This window comes from Falco rusticolus, chromosome 11, assembly GCF_015220075.1.
Source record: "Falco rusticolus isolate bFalRus1 chromosome 11, bFalRus1.pri, whole genome shotgun sequence".
NCBI classification, from domain to species: Eukaryota; Metazoa; Chordata; class Aves; order Falconiformes; family Falconidae; genus Falco; species Falco rusticolus.
The window spans coordinates 7318471-7336209 of NC_051197.1; the positions used below are offsets into that span (position 1 = coordinate 7318471).

The window sequence follows — 17739 nt, forward strand, 5'->3', positions numbered from 1 at the left end:
AAGTATGATCTTCAAGTTCAGCCTTGTCTATTTTTATACTGCAAAACAGCCTAAAAATTGCACGTAAGCATTTACAAATGCGAGAAAAATACATACAGCAGGTATAGTTTTGGCCAGCAAAGGAAAAGTTAACCAACGAGTCCTTTCAAGTCTGTCAGTTACTCTACGAAAGCCCCCAGTCACACCAACTCTCCCTAAAACCAGCACCACCGTGAAAGTAACACAGCTATTCCTGCCCCCACTCCAGAGATGTGGCCATGCTACTTTGTGTCCCTCCAGACCACCTTGGCACAACCATCACCACCTACTGCTTGCTGCCTTCACATGACCTTTGGATCTCCAGCTTGAAACACAGCTACTGGCAGGTCTATAAACAAACGGCTCCTTTTATACTCCACGTTCAGGGGTTTCCTTGCTATTCAGATTTGTGAGCACCTTAGCAGATTTATTTTTTTTTCTGTACCCATAAAGGTGCTGGCACAAACGAAGTTCAAGTTCTGTGTTAAAAAGCGTCAGGCTTCAACAGCCCAGGCACCCCATGGCTGGGTGCGGTCCATTCATAGCTGGCCGCTACCCTGCGAAGCTGATTTGTAATTTTACAGATACACACAAGCCAGAGCTGACACCATCACCCCGATCAAATTCCAGAACTCCCACAGTGGCTACAATTTATGCAATGCTTAGCTGAGTGTACTTGATGAAAAGTAGCTACTGGTCAAACTGCAGGACTAACATGATTAATAGAGCCACATCAAATGTTGTCAGCTGCTGAGAATCATTGATCCTGCCCACGTGCAAACACGTTTCTCCGTCAGCCTGTGCTGTAACACTATTGCCGGCGCAGTGCATACACCGCTAATGCACCAACTCAGGGGTCTTGCTGGTGACTGCAAACCTATGTATCAATTGGTGTTCATGAAAAAGATTTCCACTTACATAAAATAGCTGCTGCCACCTTTCTATCTCAACTCCGTTCACTTGCTTTTGCAATTCCCACCTACCCTCCCTAGTCTCCTCTTCTTCATCTACACTTCCTTTCTCCCCTCCCATCTGTTCTTACCCAAACAGGCCCGACAGCAAAATTACTTGGTGAGGTTCTCTGTTCCAGAGACATGACCATAATAATCCTTTCTAACCTTCAAATGTATGAAGCATGTGAACTGCTAAACTGAATTAAATTCTGCACCCTTTTCTGAAGTATTTTCTGTGTGAAAGAGGCTAGCAAAGTGAAGCTGTACAATACTGTACCGTTCTGAGACGTGTGGTACTGCCCACTGGGATGACAAAGCAATCAGACATTTCCACTTGTGACTGTTGCCAAGCGCTGCAGCAGAAGGGGACGACTACTTATTTTTTCCGTTTCAGGAGATGGAGCTTCAAGACTCACACACTTGGGATGCCTTAACAAGAATTTTTTTCAGCCAACGGAAACATGAAAAAAACCAACCTCAGAGTGGAATCTGCAACTCAGCTCTTCAGCACTTTGCTACCATAAACCACAGCATTATAAATCACTCCTCCTGACACAAGAGCTCACACAGTGCAAGCTCCAATAGGTTACCACTGTTAAGAGGACAGACTAGGGGGATTAGGTAGTTGTGCCGCAATTCATATAAGAGCATGCAAGAGCCTGCTATGTGGAGAGCATGAGGAGAATCAAGCATGTGTTTTCCTGCACTCCTCTCCAGTGCCTTTTTCAACCAGCAAACAGAAGTTAAAAAGCCTCTCTGGGCTTTGGGCTTGTCCCACAAACATTTCTGCACTGATCAGGGGTTGTTAGCCCCTCCTGCCACATCTTTGAAGGTTCCAAGCCAAGGCCCCACTCATAAGTTGCTATTACCAGCGTGACATAGTCAAACCCAACCCACTGCACCATTACACATTTTAAGCATAGAACTGTGTTTCAGAAGCCTATAGAGAAAGTTTAGCTGTCAGAAAAACCTTCCAAAGAAAGCATGTAATGTAATTTACAAAATATCACAGCTTTCTTTTTAAAGAGGTAGTCTCACAGCGAACAAAAAGGTGCCTTTCCTTATACTAATTTCCTGCACTTGCCATCAGACATTTGACATTATTTAGGAAGTGCCTTAAGTGTGCATGATGCATCTAAAGCAGCTCTGCAGGAGGTCAATACTTATTTTCTTCTCAATTATGCTGGCTTACCCTTGACTTTAAATCCTAAACAGCTCTATAAAGCCCTTTAAAAAAATCCTTTTATCCACTGACGTGAATTTCTCTTCAGTCATGATCCATGCTGTTTTGAATTCTTCACTTAAGTATCTTCCTCTGATGAACAATGTACTTTGTGTATCAGTTTGGTAATCTGTTCTGGACTTAAATAAAATAGTTCATACCAGGAAAAGTAAAGAAAAGGAAGATTCCTACATTTGTTTATTGCCCTCAATATGTGGCAAAGCCAGCTAGGTGCTTTTGCCAAAACCAGTGAGGATAAATTCCTAATTTTATGCTTCATATCTTTTGGTTAATCCCAGGGCAAGAAGCTGGTATTAGCACCCAGTCTCAGGGAAGGCATACATACGTGGCTTGGGGAAGTTAGCTGCATCTGCCCAGCCTCATTCCACTGCCATCGCTAACAACCAAGAACTGCCAAGTACCCAACCCCATGCCAGCATCCTGAAAACCCAAGCATTTCGGTTCTGTTGCAAGAGATGCAAAGCAATATTCAGCTGGGAGCAATCTTGCCAGATGGATTTTCTTCAAGAGCAAATGAGCACACAGTCTTCAGAAAAGCAATACAAACCCAGTCACTACCACACCAAGAGCCACAAAGAGCCACAGAAGAGACAAGAACATGAATATAACATGGTGGCACAACACATCTGTAGAGATGCCAACACTGAGAAAAAAACATATGAAACTCAACATTCAAAGTTCTGACCATACTCAGCATTTTTTTACTGAAACACATCAGCAAGTAATCTGAAAAGAACTTATTCATATTGGCAAGGGGCATAACACTTCACTTACTGTCACTGTGAGTGTAGCAGTTACCAGCACCCAAAACTTCCCCAGACTAGTCTGTGGCAGTCTTCCAAACGATCACTCTCACATCTTATAGGATGTTTGATTTTGTACCCATCGTACCACATTACAGTTGCAGAGGTGTATTATTCACCTAGTTAACCTGTTCTTTGTTCAAAGCATCTACATGGGCTTCTTCATAGATCTACTCTGTATTAGCTACCACCTTATTTAACTAAAACCAGGCTGGGTAAGAAATACACAAAACTGACTGGGATAAATCCACCCTCACCCAGAGTATCTCCAAAACCAGGGTGATCACAAAGCCATTTCAAGCTGTTGCCAGATTTGCATTTTCCCTGCAAAAGTAACAGTAGCATTTATTGTGTTCCACCAAAAAGTTGATGCACTAGGGCATATCTGGCAGCTCTGTATTAACACATTCAACTGCTTCAAATACCCATTCAGACAGACAGAAGTTCCCATTTTTCCATTCACTAGACCTCCTGCCAGGCTTGTAGCCAACAGACAAGGATAATCATGGGATTACTACTACAAGAGTACAACTACTAAAACCACAACAGAAATCATTAGCTTCCAATTTCAAAACAAGAAAAGCAGCGCAGCAGGGAGCTTGATGACGGGAGGGCCAGAGGAAAAATACAGTGATGGAAACTGAACAGCAATTAATACTTGCCTTCATTAACAACTTTACAATTTATTATAACTCACATGCATACAAACTTATAGTGAAAAATGCCATTTTTCCTTCAAAATCTCTCCACTGTTTCACAATTATCAAGCCCTAACACCAGACTAGCTTGAGGACCTCCTGCAACAAAACTAATGAAGGTTCGGGGCGTTGCTGTACCAGACTGACAGCTACGCTGAAATGGGACATGAATCTGAACGACAAACTGCAAAGCCTTGAGTGTACGGACTAAGTGCTCCTACCTGCAAGCCTGAGGCCTCGGCTCTGCTGTCATGCCTTGCACGTGCTAGAACCATACTCTGCAAATGGCTGACAGCAATACCTAGCGCTGAGGGCAGGACTCATCTCCAAGAAATAAGTTAGTCTGAAGAAAGCAGAACCATCTGGGAAGAGGTACAAGTACATACAAGTTTGTGTTTCTAGGCTTGAATGCAGAATTCAAACTTAAGCAAGAAAAGCTAGCAAATAAATGTGACTCATGAAAAAACAATTTTCTGTAGATATGGGCTTTAATTAAATAAACAAAAGGGGAATGCTGCGTTTTTCAGCTGAAAACAAAACCAAGAAACCTGAAATCACTCCAAAGCAAAATCAACAACACTAACAGTAATTCTTGTTTCCATTCCAATAAAAAATACTATATGTGTCTTTTTATTTTATGACTGTTTTTAGGAAAACATTTACTAAAGGAGATAAATAAAAACATCCACAGAGTTATTTCAGTTTCCTGATGGCAAAATACATTTAAAACAACATATTATATAACGAAAAATAAAACTGTGAAGCAGGGTTTTAAATAGTCTCTAACTTCCAATGCGAATTCTCGTTCACTCTCAATGTCTATCACCTAATCACCAGGAGAGGTGCAGTACCTCTGAAATGAACAACTTGGGAAGCATGGCTCCATCTACAACAGCATGCAAACTGCTAACACTCCCAAGGGATTAGAACCACCAAACTGAAACCCCTACAGCATCATATCCTGTCTCTCTAGCTGAATAACATTTAAAACAGCCGGAGTTGCAAATATGCTAATATATACTTCTCCCTCTCAAACACACATGACTAGGAAAGAAAAAAGGATGGATACTCAGAAACAGCATTACAAAATGCTATGGGAATTTAACAAGGTGCTACGGTCTACAAAAACTTCAATGTGGTTTGGTATTACGTAGCAACTCAAAGTGTCTATCTACTTCTACTACACGTCTGATACACAACACAGAGCAAATCCTACCAAAAGAACATTACACAGTTGAATGCTTAAACAATGTGTCCTGGTTTTGGCTGGGATAGAGTTAATTTTCTTCCTAGTAGCTGGTACAATGCTGTGGTTTTGATTTAGTATGAGAATAATGTTGATAACATACTGATGTTGTTCATTATTGCTAAGCAGTGTTTATACTAAGTCAAGGACTTTTCAGCTTCTCGTGCCCTGACAGTGAGAGGGCTGGAGGGGCCACAGCTGACCCCAACTGGCCGAAGGGATATTCCAGATCATAGAACACCACGCTCGGTATATAAACTGGGGGGGAGCTGGCTGGGAGCCGCCAATCACTATTCAGGGGGTGGCTGGGCATCGGTCAGCAGGTGGTGAGCAACTGTACTGTGCATCACTTGGGTTTTTTTCCCTTGGGTTTTATTCCTCTCTCTCCCTCTCCTCCTTATTACAATTATTATTGTTGTTGCTGTTATTATTTAATTTTTTTAACTTTATTTCAATTATCTCAAACATGGGTTTTAATTTTTTCTCATTCTGCTCATCCCACCAGGGTGGGGCAGGGAGTGAGCGAGTGGCTGTGTGGTACTTAGTTGCTGGCTGGGGTTAAACCACGACACAGTGAAATTTGGTTTCTGATTAAGAATTGTATGATAGTAAGCAGCTCTTTGCACCAGTGCAATTGTAGGATATCAAATTACTACCACTAGAGCACTAAAAAAAGAATTCCAAATACATTATGTAGGAGTTATAAATTATGCATTTCTGTAGTGTAATTATACAGAACTTCATTGCAATATACACACCAAGCTGGATTTATATGTGCAATATACATAGATATACACACACATGCAATTTTTCATATCTCTCTCTCTGAATAACATCATAATTAGAAGATAAAGCATTGCAAAGGAAGTGAGATTCAGAAAGGTATTTGTTTGCAGTGCACATGAGATCCATTATGACATGGAATAATAGTGCATTCTGAACCTGGCAACCTCTCTGAACAAGCTGACCTTTGTTGTATCAAGACATTTTAGGAAATGAAGATCTTTTTCATTATTTTATTAGCGTTGGATTCAGTCACTCCAAAGGCATTGCAAATGATATGCAGAACCCTTTGTAAATGTATTTTCAGTACATAACTTTAATGTGATCCAATTTCACTTCTGGAAAACTAGCTTTATTTCCTAATCAGTGGAACCAAATACTTGCATTTTTCCTTATGCAATAATTTTTGAATTCTAGGGTCCAACAATAGCTAAAAGTGGAAGCCCATTTACTTAGCAAATGTAAAATGTGTAAAGGTTTACATAATACAATGTTGCAACTGAGATACTAAAATTCAAAATTCAGGGAGAATTCCTGCAATGCCCTGCAATTCATTGCAGACACACATATGCATACATATTTGTATTACTTTTGAATCTAAATACTATCTCCGTAATGTGGCAATAGGCACATACATTGTGGAAATCAAATTTCTGAACTACCTGCTTTGGGGATATCTAACATACTATCCCACAAGGATTCTCAAAGTTTTCTTTCTGCATCTTTAAAAAAGCTACCCTGACTTCAAGCTGGGAAAAAAAAATATTATTAGCAGCAATTTCATTAGCGTACTCATGAGCCCTGCGGAGCATCCTACTACACTTACTGCTAAATGAAGTACAGCACTAATTTCAGATACATTAGCCGTATTCAAACTCCTACCCCAGTGCCTAACAGAAGCAGCCAGAGCAGACACTCAGCAAAGGCTGAGTCCTCCTGCTCCACTGCTGTACATGTCTGTTTATAGCCCAAACTTTTTTGTTCTGCTGGCATCCAGAGGAAGGCTGGAAGATCTCTGGAGCAGCTCCCCAGGTTACCAGCACCTCATTAATACTTCTATTTGGTGAGAAGAATATAACACTGGATATGAATAACCAGTAAGAACTCAGCCCCCTATCAGCTTTGATCCTTATTCTCTTTTTATATTCTTTAATACAAAAATAGCCTTTTGCCAAATGACAAAAATCTGCGTATCTGACCCAGTACGATTATCTGTTCAAACCATTTTTAACAGAGAGCATTCCTACCTGCTAAGGCATCCCGGTAAAGTTGCACAAAATGGTTAAAGATATCCTTAGGCAAACATTTCTCATCAGGCAAACACTGCAAGAGAATGACTATCTCCGACTGCCCCACTGCATGCATGCCTTTTGTAGTGAAGCACCAGCACTTCCTGTTCACATCTGCAGAGAGGAAAACATGTATCAGAACATAAGATCAGATTGCCATAAAATATGCCTAAATTTCACTATAGGAAGATAACTCTTTCAAGAATCAGTTTTACAGCATGCTTCGTTGTGATATCTGTCCCACAGACAAATTAGGTTCTATATCTGTTACTTCACAAGCAAGCACATCCAAAACAAAAGAAGCTCAATAATTCCCAGTTTACAGCTAAGGAAAAGCAAGAGCATTAGAGCTCCCAGTCAGATCTTGGGATTAACACCACAAAGCAGACTTTTAGCAGTTTCTGTATCCAAATTAAAGGACAGGATTTAAATGGGAATGAAGGAACCTGGGAAAAGGCCAGGCTGTTGGCTGTGTATATCACGATCCTGACGGCTAAACCAGTTTTAGACAGTAATATGTCTCTCTTAAGATAGATAGCTGGATGTCAGATGTTTTCAGAAGACATCACTGTGTTGTTCTGTTGCACATGAATGTTCACATAACTTCACAATTAATTTGCTGAGAATACCAAGTTATCAAAATAAAATCTTTCATCTAATATGTATATATATGCATACTGATGACATTTTTATATGTAAAAAATTATACTGCTATCTAACCAGATGCTGAACTGTTTATAAACAACATCTTAATTTATTGTATGAACTTTTCATAGAACCAAAACAATTTACTGCAAAACCCTCCTCAGTTTCTCAAATGTTTTCTTAGCCAGCAGAGATCACCTGAGGTACTACCACGAGAAGCCATCTGCACACCTCCCCATTCATTCCTCCCTTCCTCAGCATGTGTACACACACACAGAGTATAGAAAATGATACAAGAGGGGCAGAGTGGAAAGGAACGTGTGAATTACTATGGGATCCTATCTGCTTTTCCAGAATGGGATGACAGGGAAATGAGTTAAGCAACCAAAGCAAGAATAAGTGATAAAATACTTTGCCCTACCAAGTTGGACAGGAGACACTGATCTCCAGTCCTGAGACTGGAGGCTCTACCAGTCTAGTTTGTATTTTCTACACAAAATCATCTGTATCGATGTCTAAGCCACTGGAAAAGAGCCTTTTGTAATTTAACTTAATATGACTAAGTACAAAGTTTTCAATACACGTGCATTTTCAGAGACTATCCCACCAAATAAAAACGCTGCTGTTCTTACTAATAATATATATAACATTTTCCCTCTCATATCCCAAGCCTTATTTAATAATAAAAACTTACAATTTACTATTTTTACCATGGACAGCAAATTAGCATTTAAAACAAATACAAGAGGGTCAGGGCCACCATCCTCCAGCTGCTGCATGACAGAGATCTGAGAAGGTCTCTCTTCTACAGCATAGTCTACAAAAGAAACAAGTAAACACACGATGAGGTGCTTAACTTACTGGTACAGCACTCTACATTATAATCTGATAACCCCAATTCTGATGCTTTTTGCTTTTTTGACCTTTAAGAAAAACCTTATTTAAGTATCACTGGTTTGATTGATTGTTTCCTAGGCTGGTATTTTCAAACTTCAATAGCGTTTATGTGCATAACTGCGGTATAGCCATTAGAAAAGTGCAGCTTGTTTCATAAATCAGATTTTTTTCAGTATCAACTGGAGGAGAAAATAGAAATCCAATTGAGAAATGTGTCAACTGAAATCCCAAATGACAAAGAAGTTAACGATTGTTCTTTGTATCACAGTAAAGGAAGAGAGCACTGGTCCTGGACTACAAACCTCAACACCTGGTCTATCTTTATGTCACATAACTTAACATTTTGTGTGCATTAGCTACCAGAAGATAACAAAGAGGGTAACACTATGTAAAGCAACATTTTTAAACAAACACAGAAGGTCTAAATCCAGCGCACAATGGATCCCAACGTGAAACTTCAAAAGCATCTATAGTGTCCCTCTATGATTAGATTCAGATGACTAGCAAATCAAAATTTTTCATCCATGTGGTTATAACCTACACTGCATTTAAACTTTAACAAAAAACAGTTACACTGATGAAAACAGATTTTGAAAGAAATCTATTACCTTTCCAGTTAAAATCAATCTAGAAAGAAAGGTAATTTTGCTTTCTAACGTGTAAAATGTTTTTGGAATCTTTTTAAATAGAATAAGAATATCAGAAGTAAAATGCTGCAAAGAAAATTCAGTGTGTGACAGCATACATATGAAACAACATCAGCTTAGCACACAAAACAATTTATGTGAGGTTATCTATATCGAAGCTGAAAAAGTATACTGTTGTTTCACTCCTTTTTTGTGGAGGAGACTGAATAATCAGGCACCCATATGAACAGCTAACACAGGATGGAACAGACTTGTTTTGAAATTAAAAGCTGCTCACATTTTGGTTTTGACGCTATCCTGCAATAAAACGTTACTTCCAGCTTAACATCAGAAATGCACTGTACCAGCAAAACCTTTAATAGGAATTAAAAAAAAAAAATCAAAGATGAAAACATACATTAATCCCAGGAACATATTAAAGGTTGTAACGAATCAGACTGTGGAAAGCAATTGTCAGATAAACAAATATATACATTTTTTTAATCTTTTACAAATTAGTTTTTAATTTTCTGAATCCTTCTCCATTTGGATACTCTGGAAGGGGACATCACAATTACTGAAAGCTTCATGGTGGGCCACGATGTGCAATAGTGCTGTTGAATGCAGTGCTTGGGGATGCCTCAGACAGAGCGGATGTTCCAAGAGAATTTCAGAGAAGGGAAGCATGAATATTCATAAGGCTAATTAAAATGTATCTCTGTGTCAAACATTCCCCACAGTCCGATTAGTGAAGAAATTAGCACATATTTCTGGACTGAAGTTAATTTTCTTTTTGCTTCGTGTTTCACTTCTTATAGTAATTTCATTGCAAGATGGGGTCCTTCCTGGATGCTAATAAGGATCAATGGTGCAAATGAGTGTCACAACATTTAGCCACGAGTACTTACTGTGAATTTCTTCAAACACTCAGCATATTGCCAGCATCTTATTTTTAAAATATACACAGTAACTATTACGTTAATTGTAACTGGTAAGCAAAAAGCTAGCTGCCAAATTATACCCTCACCTCCTTTTACTCCAGTGGAGATGAGAATTGGAGGAAGACCATCTTCAGGAATTAGGTTCATTGCACTGCCAACAGGACTGCCAACCTGAGTTATATTTCCCGAGAATACAGAAGCATTATCAGTCTACAAGAAGAAAACAAGAAGAAAGGACAACATTACAAAAGTAATAATGATAAAAATACAAGAACTCACTGACTATATTACTACATGTAGGTGAAGGAGCCTGCGTCTGCTGGAGAACTAGAAGTACCAAGTAATTTGGCTCTTTAACAACAGATGATCATGTGACAACTCCTGTAGATGAACTACTACTAAAAAGTCTGCTTAGACAGAGACTGCACCTCCCTTCTTTAGCACCACACATACCCATTTCTTTACAAAATCTAAATCTACCTATGCCCATCTGAACTTTTTGCAAAGCCTCAATTCCACTCGCATGGAGAACGGTGGATTTAACATTGTTAGATTATGCCTGCGCTTTCCTGCATACCTCATTTTATGAGAAGTGTCAAGCAAAGTATTTTTATGCTTCATGCTATGACATTCTTTCAAACTCTTTACTGATCACCACTCAGCTTTTTTAAAACATGCATTACACAAATATCCTTCATACACAGGCTCTAAAGCCAAACACTTGGAAGCCCCCTAGCACACAGACTTCAAACATTGCTTAGTGCTCTGCCTCGTAATAGTTGATTTCAGTTCAAAATACATGGTTGTTTCAGCATTCTGCAAACATTAAAATAAATGAGGACACTTGCCACACAACATACTAAGATGAGCCTCAACTGATTTCATGGATCAGTCTTACTGATACCTCCATCGAAGCTAATATACAACTCATGACCAAAGCAAAGACGATATTTTGAGCAGTGATAACACTTGCTTACTTCTGCTGATGAAGTGTTGTTGGTCACGGGCTTTGATGGATCATGTGACACTGCTAAGGTTCCTGTAGAAGTTGTTCCAGCCACTGTCAGTTTTGTTGCATCGGCAACTTCTCCATTGGGTAATATCCCATCAGCAAACCAAACACGCCTTTGCTCTCTAGGTTGAGCCACTAGAGAGAACATTTTACAAAATAGGATTTAAGATCTCACAGCAACATCGACTGGAAAATTTGAGTACAGAAAAGCAAAATGAAAAAAAAAATAGAGCAAAACATGGACTGGAAGAGACTTAAGACATCATCTAGTGCATTTCCTAAGGCAGCATCATGTCTAAACATACCTGCTGAGAATAGTTTACTTGTTCTTAAAATCCTGATGTCCCTACTGAGGGCAGAAATATCACAATTGGCATTAGCTAGAGTATTTGGAATGGATGAAGTGCAGATATTACTTCCAAATTCCTACTACAGGTAAACTTAAAGAAAAAGAAGTACTCTTACCTTCTGCTCCAGGATGCTTTAGAACTCCCACAGGTACCATGACAGTGGGAGGCGGAGAGCTCAGGGCGCCCGAGGCCTGAGCCTGCTGCAAAGGAGGGATAGTAGAACAGTATTCAGCGGGATTGTTAGGGTTAGGACTCTGGCTTGAGGCACTCATCATGTTCTCCCAGGCTTGAGCTAAAGCAAACAAAGAACAAGAAACATGAACACAGAGGAAGGTATCGAACAGTCCAGAATACTGTGTTAAGTTCTCAGCTACAGTAGGTATGGACCCTGCCACCTTCCAAAGACCATCTCTCTTCCTTTATTTAAAAGCCCAGGAGACTGTAATTAAGCAAGAAAATCCATAGCAGGAAACGAAACAGCACTGGTTCTGTGCAATAAAAATATCAGTTTGTACAGAAATATTTTCTGAAAATTACAACAGTACACTTGGACCAGAATGTTGCTTAGTTCCTCATGCTTCATTTTGTTTCATCTTCTAATATTTAACTGGTAACACTCAATTCTTATATCCATGTACATTTATCACACTGTATGGACAGACGAACATTCCTATTACAAGTTTTACTATCCACAGGACACTTGAACAGATTCATCTTTTGTATATGAGAAAAAGCACCTTGCCTTTGTTTATATCCAGGGCAGACCAGTACAGATCAACAACTTATATCCTTAACCATTAAAAAAAACCTAATACTACTAACTCTGAAGGCATGACTTGAGCCTTAATTCAATTGCCCAAACAACCACACATATAATGTCTTTGTCAACAACATCCATCACAGGGAAATCTCTCCTCCGGCTAGTGAAACAGACTGCAACCCTAAAGTACTACTACTTTTTCATCTCTAAGGAAGACTTGTAGCTATGAAAGGTACCAGAAAATTCATATGTATGCTTGCACCTTCAACAATATTAGTATGTTACAAATAAATGCACTCCTCTAGTCAAGCATAAATATCATGTCACCTAAGCTCTCAGAGCAGCTATAAAGCCTAAATAAATCATGCATATCTTTGGGTTCCTTTGGCTATGAATTGTCAGAAAACCAAAGCAAAAAAATAACAAGACCAAAAGAACTCAAACAGAACACAGCCGAACATAAACCCCTTCTGCTTCCTCGCATCAACCTGTAAAACCAATAGAGTAAAATGCCTGCCAATGAAAAAAGTATTGACATTTCCATTTGAGAAGATTAATTAAATTGAAGTATTTTTAACAGCAACTCTGTATTCCTTTAGAGTATAGGTCCTGAAAGATGGAAGTGTGAAAAACACGCAAAGAAAAGTTACATCTCTAGGATCCCTTTATTAGAAAAGTCTTAGCATGGTAAAAGAACATTTTTAAAGCCTTCTCTAAATCAAGCGAAGTGCCAACTCAGCATACCTACCAATTGAAAATACAGTAAAAATAGTGTTGGAAACTTATTAAACACATAGCCTGACCATGGAAAAGTGCCAGAAAACATACAACCCTCCCCCCACACCCCAATGAAACAAACCAGAGAGCAAGCAAGCAAATGAAGTAAGTGCAATTCCTACCCCTGGTTCCAAGATGGTACAAAGATTAATGCTTAACCTGCTGCACTGAGTGGAAAAAACCCCAAATCTGTACCGACAAAGAAACTGCAAGGATCAGGAGGGATCAGATACAATCGGGCTACAGGTTAACTAACCAGTAACCAAAAGCATCATCACAAAGCACTGCAGCAGGGATAGAAACAGAGAGGTAGCCCAGGGCAAGTACACCTAAGTATGCAGACAGCATTCTCCCTGTAATAAACCAAGCAGCGGTGTCACTGTTCACTGCCATTAATCTGTATCTGTCCTGGCAACAGGACAGAAAGGCTTTTAAAAGGAAATCATTATAATATGATCAATTTTATTCTGCCTTTTTACAAGAACGCTTCTGGATTCCACTGAAATATTTTCAGATTCTTCCCTTCCCCCAGATGGAAACAAATCCTACTCACCACCGAAAGGAGCCAGCTGTCTTTTGCCAGGTGTATGTGTAACTCCTTGTTCTTGTACACCTTGAAATGTGTGCAATTCTCCATCTCAAAATGTAAGATTTTAGCACCCCTTCAACGTCATCATCAGGACTCTGTTTTAATTTCTAAACATTACAACCTACAATTTCCTGTCACCTTACACATTTGGCCTACAGTAAAGAATCATTAATAATTAAAACCTATCACTGCACACTGATTAATCTTTAATATTTTTGAAACAGAAAAATTATTCCTGTTTAATAACAGAAACTGTCTACTAATTTTGGATGCTCACCTCAAGACTAAGCACTCAGTTACTTTCAACTGAACCTGCACAGTACTGAACTTACCTGGAGAAAAAATGAAGCTATGAGCTTCTAAGTTTAGTTAGATGCTGAACAAATTAACAGATCTTTCTGAAAACAGCAGTCCAAATAACCTACTATACAGTAACATGTAAAGATACCATTAAAATTACCTTATCTGAACACTGACATAAAACAGAATTTTCCTAACTAATTCTTGTTTAAAACTACAGCAGCAATCTTTTATTAAGGTCTCCGAAGTGTGACTAAACATTTGCAGCAACAGAGATTCCGTGATAACTGTTGAGTAATTATCAGGGCAGTTAGTTATCCTAACAGTTAAAAGTTTACACTGACTTCTCATTCTACCTACTACATGTTAGAGTGTACTGGTCAAACCTTCCTCTACAATTGAAGTAACTTCTGTGATAAAGTTTCAGTTATCAAGATACATATTTACACCCTGAAATCAAGTCACTTATTCATCTTTCCATTAATAAACCAGAGTGCCAGGAATTTCTCATGATGAGACAGGTTTTCTCATGATTTAAGCACTCGCATGAATCCCCTCTCAACATAATCCAATTTTTCTACCTTCTTAATTCAAGACATAAAAACTGAACATTGAGTCTTTCAGCAACAGCTGCCTCAGTGTCATGGACATAAGTCAACTGGACAGCATAATCACCCAAAGGTAACTGCCAGCACAGGATGTTCTTGAAATTTCAGAGGCCTCAAGGTGCAGAGGGAAGAATAGTCTGTTTGCCCATATTTATAACACATATCTAAAGTGTTAATACTCTAAAGGGGCAAAATACAAAACAGATTCCATGGCCCTTCGGTTAAAACACAGTCTTTCCTTACTCCAAGCAGAGGTAATATAACTTCTCGTTTGTTCTACTTGTTAACCTCTTAACTACGTGTGACCTCTCTCATATCCCATGTTCACAACAGACTTCTAGTCACAGCGCAATCCTGGGTTTGGCAGACTCCAGCAACATGCCCAAAGCAACAATCCAAACTCAGCTGTCCAGATTTGTGGACAGGTTTTTCGACTAGACCTCCTATTCCAGCATCAAGGAGTTGAGTTAGAAGAGCTGGATTAATTTGTGGATAAATATTACTTTCTTGATTTCCTGTAGTGCATAATCCAGAAGAGGCACAACTGCACTCATGACTCTTCTCTTTGGCACTCCATACAAAAGTGTTATCTAGTCATACATACATACATACATACATCTAGTCATACATACAACATAACATACAACAGGTTATCTAGTCAGGCATCAAAGGACAGAGAGGAGGCTCCTGAATTAAAAACAAAACACCCACCAAAAATCACCATTTCTGCAATCCTGGTATGGCACTCACAAATGAAAGCTTTCAAACTCACTGCAAGCTTACCAGTTTTTGCCTTTTGGTACTCGTATTTAGTTTAGGAATCCCCACTCATCTCCCAAGGGCCTTTGCTCTTTTAGAATACTTACCCATACAAATAAAGTATTTTGATTTTTTTTTTCAATAGCATCACTGCAGGTCAACAGAAAGCCAGTAAAGCACTGCATCTCAGATTCTCTTTCCACTTACCATTCATTAGTACTGAATGGCAGATAACACATACTCTAGCTTCCTTTCGATCCATGTACAGCAACTTGCACTTCAGGCTACAGCATGCTGCGCAAAAAACCTGAAACCAAAGGGGAAACAACTTAAAAGTTATTCAAAAAAATATGTGATCAGCTGATGAATTCAGACAAGAGAATATCTGTAAAGCTCTAAACATACAAAATAAGGAGGTAAATTATCAGTATTTTCCCATTAAAGCCATAGTGACTAATACTTGCCCAGGGTGCCTTTCCTACTAATCCTGATGAAGCAGTATTATGTACAAGACACAAATGTATGCTGTCCTGATACTATACTGTGGTGGTTTTAAAATATATTTGGCATAAATGACAATGGGTTAATAAATTCCTGCCTCTTTAGAATTAACCATTTGGGAAATTCAGTCTTAGAAAAAGCATGAGCACTTTCTAGAATGAACTGTGTTTAAATGCACAAGTTTTCTTCATGTAAGAGATTGCTACGGCACATATTAATTCAAACAGGTCATCTTTATTTGCACCAGGGCAATTCTTCTATATTAGCAACTACAGTTATTTAATCTCATCATATATAACAAGCTATTCCTCAGCTGAGACTTAAGTGAACAGTGATGTATCAAAATGTTTTAAGCATTCAACATGTCAAACGAGACATTTTAAAAAGCTGAATAATGTTGGTACTACAAGAAAATCTTGCTCCATTTATATAAATATATAAAAGCTCATATTTACATGATTACAAACTCCAGCATCACAACACTAGAGAGAAATCAGGAACTGCATTTTATGGATGCTGGCTGCTGAGGGGGAACTCGGTGCAAAACCCCTGGGAGGACAACCTGCTGCAGAGATGCAGTTGCATTGCTAGTGCTTCTCACCTGCACCAGCTCTAACAATTCCTCGGTCCTGGGCAGGAGGACAGTCTTGAGGCTTCCTCCAGAGAAGCAAAATCACAAAACATGAGCATGGCTTGTGCACTAAAACAAACACTTGCATGTAGGTGTGATCTTACACTAGCAATTGCAATCTCAAAATTCTGAAAAACAATGCCCTAATGATTTCTTATTTGTTCTAAATACTACTATTTTCTTTATTTTTTAAAAAATAGTATTTCCTGAGGGTTATTGTTCAGGTGACATTAATAATGATATGTAATGCTTTCTTAACCCAAACAATTATTCCATCATCACTTCAACTGCAGTATTTCTGTAATACAGACAAGAAACCACGTAAGATCCTCATATATAAATATATGTAAGCCTAACTAAATTTCAATCAAGTTAAAGATTGCACCAAATTACAACCACTTTGCAGCCCGTTACCTTTGCATTCTTTTAATGGCAAGCGTTTAAAATAAGCACATATGAAATAAGCCCTGAGTTCACCATGAGAGCTGAATATCAAATGTAAAGAAAGAGCAGTTCATCCTGTCTCATTTCAACCAGTTTTACTGTTTCCTAATTATGTCAACTTAAACATTTCAGAAGCAAAATATAAGTGTGTATACACTGGCCTTTTCATGCAAAAATAAAAACAACCCTTTTGCATATCTGAAAACTTTCTTTTTTTAAAAAATAAAAAAAGGCAAAGGTACTATGCACTTTTAAAATCTGATTTCTGCATTTACACCTTAACCCAATTTACAAGCATTCTAGGGAATATAAATAAGAGCATCACAGCATATTTTAGAGACATTTGACATAATTTCAATTCTCTGGGAGAAACTTCCAGTCAAAAGTTCAGTATTGAACATGGAAAAATCAATGTCTTCAACCATAAATGAAGGACCAACACAAATTAATATCTAATTTAGAACCCTTTCTCAAACAACACATTGTGCATTCAGCAAAGCTCCCAAGTGAAACGATCTAAATATTAAAAGAAAAAATAGAAGCAATGACAAAACATCTACACCTCTTCTCTTTGGCTGCATCAGCCTTCCAACAGTAGTAATGCAGAGGAAGAACACAATCCAGCACAACTGACAATTCAGTCTTGTTATTAACAATCACCAAGTCATTATCTCAGTATATCATGCTATAAAAAAAAAATAACATAGCAGTGTCAGAGCAAGTTTTTATGTTACTAGGGTTTTCAGGTTCACTGGGAGTTGTTAAAGCATTAGTTGCTAGGGGGTTTGGTGATTCTTTTATACTTTAGTGGAAAAATACAGTTTTGGCTGTCAGTAAAAAGATGACAAGAAATTTTCTGGTTTTCC

At 38.5% G+C, this 17739-nt stretch overlaps 1 protein-coding gene across 2 annotated transcripts in view; it reads right to left on the bottom strand.

Moving 5' to 3' along the window:
* Nucleotides 1-17739, bottom strand: part of ZFYVE9 (zinc finger FYVE-type containing 9) — a 62727-nt gene that overhangs the window by 15914 nt on the left and 29074 nt on the right. For both annotated transcript variants that reach the window (XM_037404914.1, XM_037404913.1), the window contains exons 5-10: nucleotides 15505-15604; nucleotides 11620-11796; nucleotides 11120-11289; nucleotides 10229-10352; nucleotides 8373-8495; nucleotides 6992-7147 (exon numbers count right to left, since the gene is read on the bottom strand). In XM_037404914.1, coding sequence (XP_037260811.1) covers nucleotides 6992-7147; nucleotides 8373-8495; nucleotides 10229-10352; nucleotides 11120-11289; nucleotides 11620-11796; nucleotides 15505-15604 — 850 coding nt within the window. The remainder of the gene's footprint in view (nucleotides 1-6991; nucleotides 7148-8372; nucleotides 8496-10228; nucleotides 10353-11119; nucleotides 11290-11619; nucleotides 11797-15504; nucleotides 15605-17739) is intronic.